This window comes from Cucurbita moschata, unplaced genomic scaffold, assembly GCF_002738365.1.
Source record: "Cucurbita moschata cultivar Rifu unplaced genomic scaffold, Cmos_1.0 Cmo_Scf00042, whole genome shotgun sequence".
Taxonomy (NCBI): Eukaryota; Viridiplantae; Streptophyta; class Magnoliopsida; order Cucurbitales; family Cucurbitaceae; genus Cucurbita; species Cucurbita moschata.
The window spans coordinates 400,802-402,415 of NW_019268558.1; the positions used below are offsets into that span (position 1 = coordinate 400,802).

At 35.6% G+C, this 1,614-nt stretch overlaps 1 protein-coding gene across 1 annotated transcript; it reads left to right on the plus strand.

Moving 5' to 3' along the window:
- The first annotated feature begins 252 nt into the window (after positions 1-252).
- LOC111433455 (subtilisin-like protease SBT3.17) lies at positions 253-933 on the plus strand. Its single transcript, XM_023070509.1, has 3 exons — positions 253-472; positions 553-650; positions 730-933. The coding sequence occupies exons 1-3, from the start codon at positions 285-287 to the stop codon at positions 801-803; spliced, it is 360 nt and encodes a 119-aa protein (XP_022926277.1). The 5' UTR covers positions 253-284; the 3' UTR covers positions 804-933.
- Positions 934-1,614: the final 681 nt, after the last annotated feature.

The window sequence follows — 1,614 nt, forward strand, 5'->3', positions numbered from 1 at the left end:
AAAAAAAAAAAAAAAAAAAAAAAAAAAAAAAAAAAAAAAAAAAAAAAAAAAAAAAAGAGGTTATTTGACCTTTTTGGAGGTTCTATTGTTAGGCAACCAACAAACCCACCCTAATAATGAAGTTTTGAGAAAAGGAAATAGCATAAAATACAATCTGTCGTAACCAAACAACGAGAGGAGGGAATTCATCTTCCTTCCGTCTCTTTAAACCATTTCTATAAATTCCTCTCCATGCCTTTCCAAAATGCACCAAAACCATTTCTGTATCCTTCAAACTTTGAAGAATGGCAATCAATTTTTCTGTTTTCTTCTTCACCTTTTCTCTCACTTTTCTTCTTACCTCTGCCACCCAATTCCACAAATCCGCCCCCGACTCTGCTCCCTGGAGGGTTCATATCATTTACACCGAGCGACCTCTTAATGAGACTCCTGAAGCCTATCACATCCGAATCCTAACTTCTGTTCTCGGCAGGTTTGTTTTTCTCCTCAAATTATTCAATGAAGTCATCATAGTATGTGATACGTGTCGGGGTTAATTTGCGTGTTTTGTAGTGAAGAAGCTGCTAGGGAAGCCCTTGTGTATTGTTACAAGGATTCTATCAATGGCTTTGCTGCGAAGCTTACGCCCGATCAGGTCGAGAACATTTCGAGTAAGTATCGCTCTTAACATTACGTTGTTGGTAAGAAGTAAGAATGTGAATTTTTTATGTTACTTTGGAACTTTGGCAGAACAACCAGGAGTTCTAAATGCTGTGGAAAGCCGTAGTTATCATTTGGATTCAAAAGGAGAAATGCTTACATAGAAGAACTTCCAATTCTTTCCTTTAAAGAAACTGCATTTGGTGTATTTTGTATCTATTTCCTATCATAAAGAAGCTCATGGCTTCTATAATTTCTATAATTATAAATGATAAATGATCAAATATCCTCCTACTATCGTTGTCACCGCTAGTGACTATCTTCAACAACTTACGACCTATATATGATCCAACGTATGACCTATATTTCATGTGTACGAGGATATCAACAACGTACCACGTATCACGGCTTGTAAACACCTACAACACATAGATTTATGAGGTTACAAAATATAAAATCCAAAAATACATCCCGGATGAAGGACGACGTTGTTAGAGCGTAGAGAACTTACCTCCTGTGTACGTGCAATCATCGGTGGTCCTTTTCATAGTGTGTTTGCTCGTTCTCAATGTCGAATCTGTTTAGTTGGCCTCGTTGGAGATATCCGTTGTGAACTTTCTCTCTCTTATTCTCTCTTGGCGTTGTGAGCCATTTGATGAATTGGAAGAGTTTGGCGTTGTGAGCCATTTGATGAATTGGAAGAGTATGGCTGAGATGGGAACGATTATTTTTATTTTTTTAATTTATGTGTCATTACAAAATTATTTGTAATAATTACAAAATAGGTCATGCGATAGTAATGCATCACATGAATTGTTCATGACAAAAACAGACCATCAACATTAGATATTAAGTTCATAAGAGGTCAATCACCCAACAATATATCTTTAAGCCATTCAAAAAAAAAAAAAAAAAAATCTTTTTTTCCCTATCAAAATCTTAATCAACAATCTTATCCATGGAATCTTTGCTAAA

What these genes read in the sequence shown, in the direction of transcription:
- LOC111433455 (XM_023070509.1), top strand. Translation starts at nt 285, where the DNA reads ATGGCAATCAATTTTTCTGTTTTCTTCTTCACCTTTTCTCTCACTTTT. An exon ending in CTAACTTCTGTTCTCGGCAG is followed by an intron (nt 473 to 552) that starts GTTTGTTTTTCT and finishes CGTGTTTTGTAG; the next exon opens with TGAAGAAGCTGCTAGGGAAG. An exon ending in TCAGGTCGAGAACATTTCGA is followed by an intron (nt 651 to 729) that starts GTAAGTATCGCT and finishes GAACTTTGGCAG; the next exon opens with AACAACCAGGAGTTCTAAAT.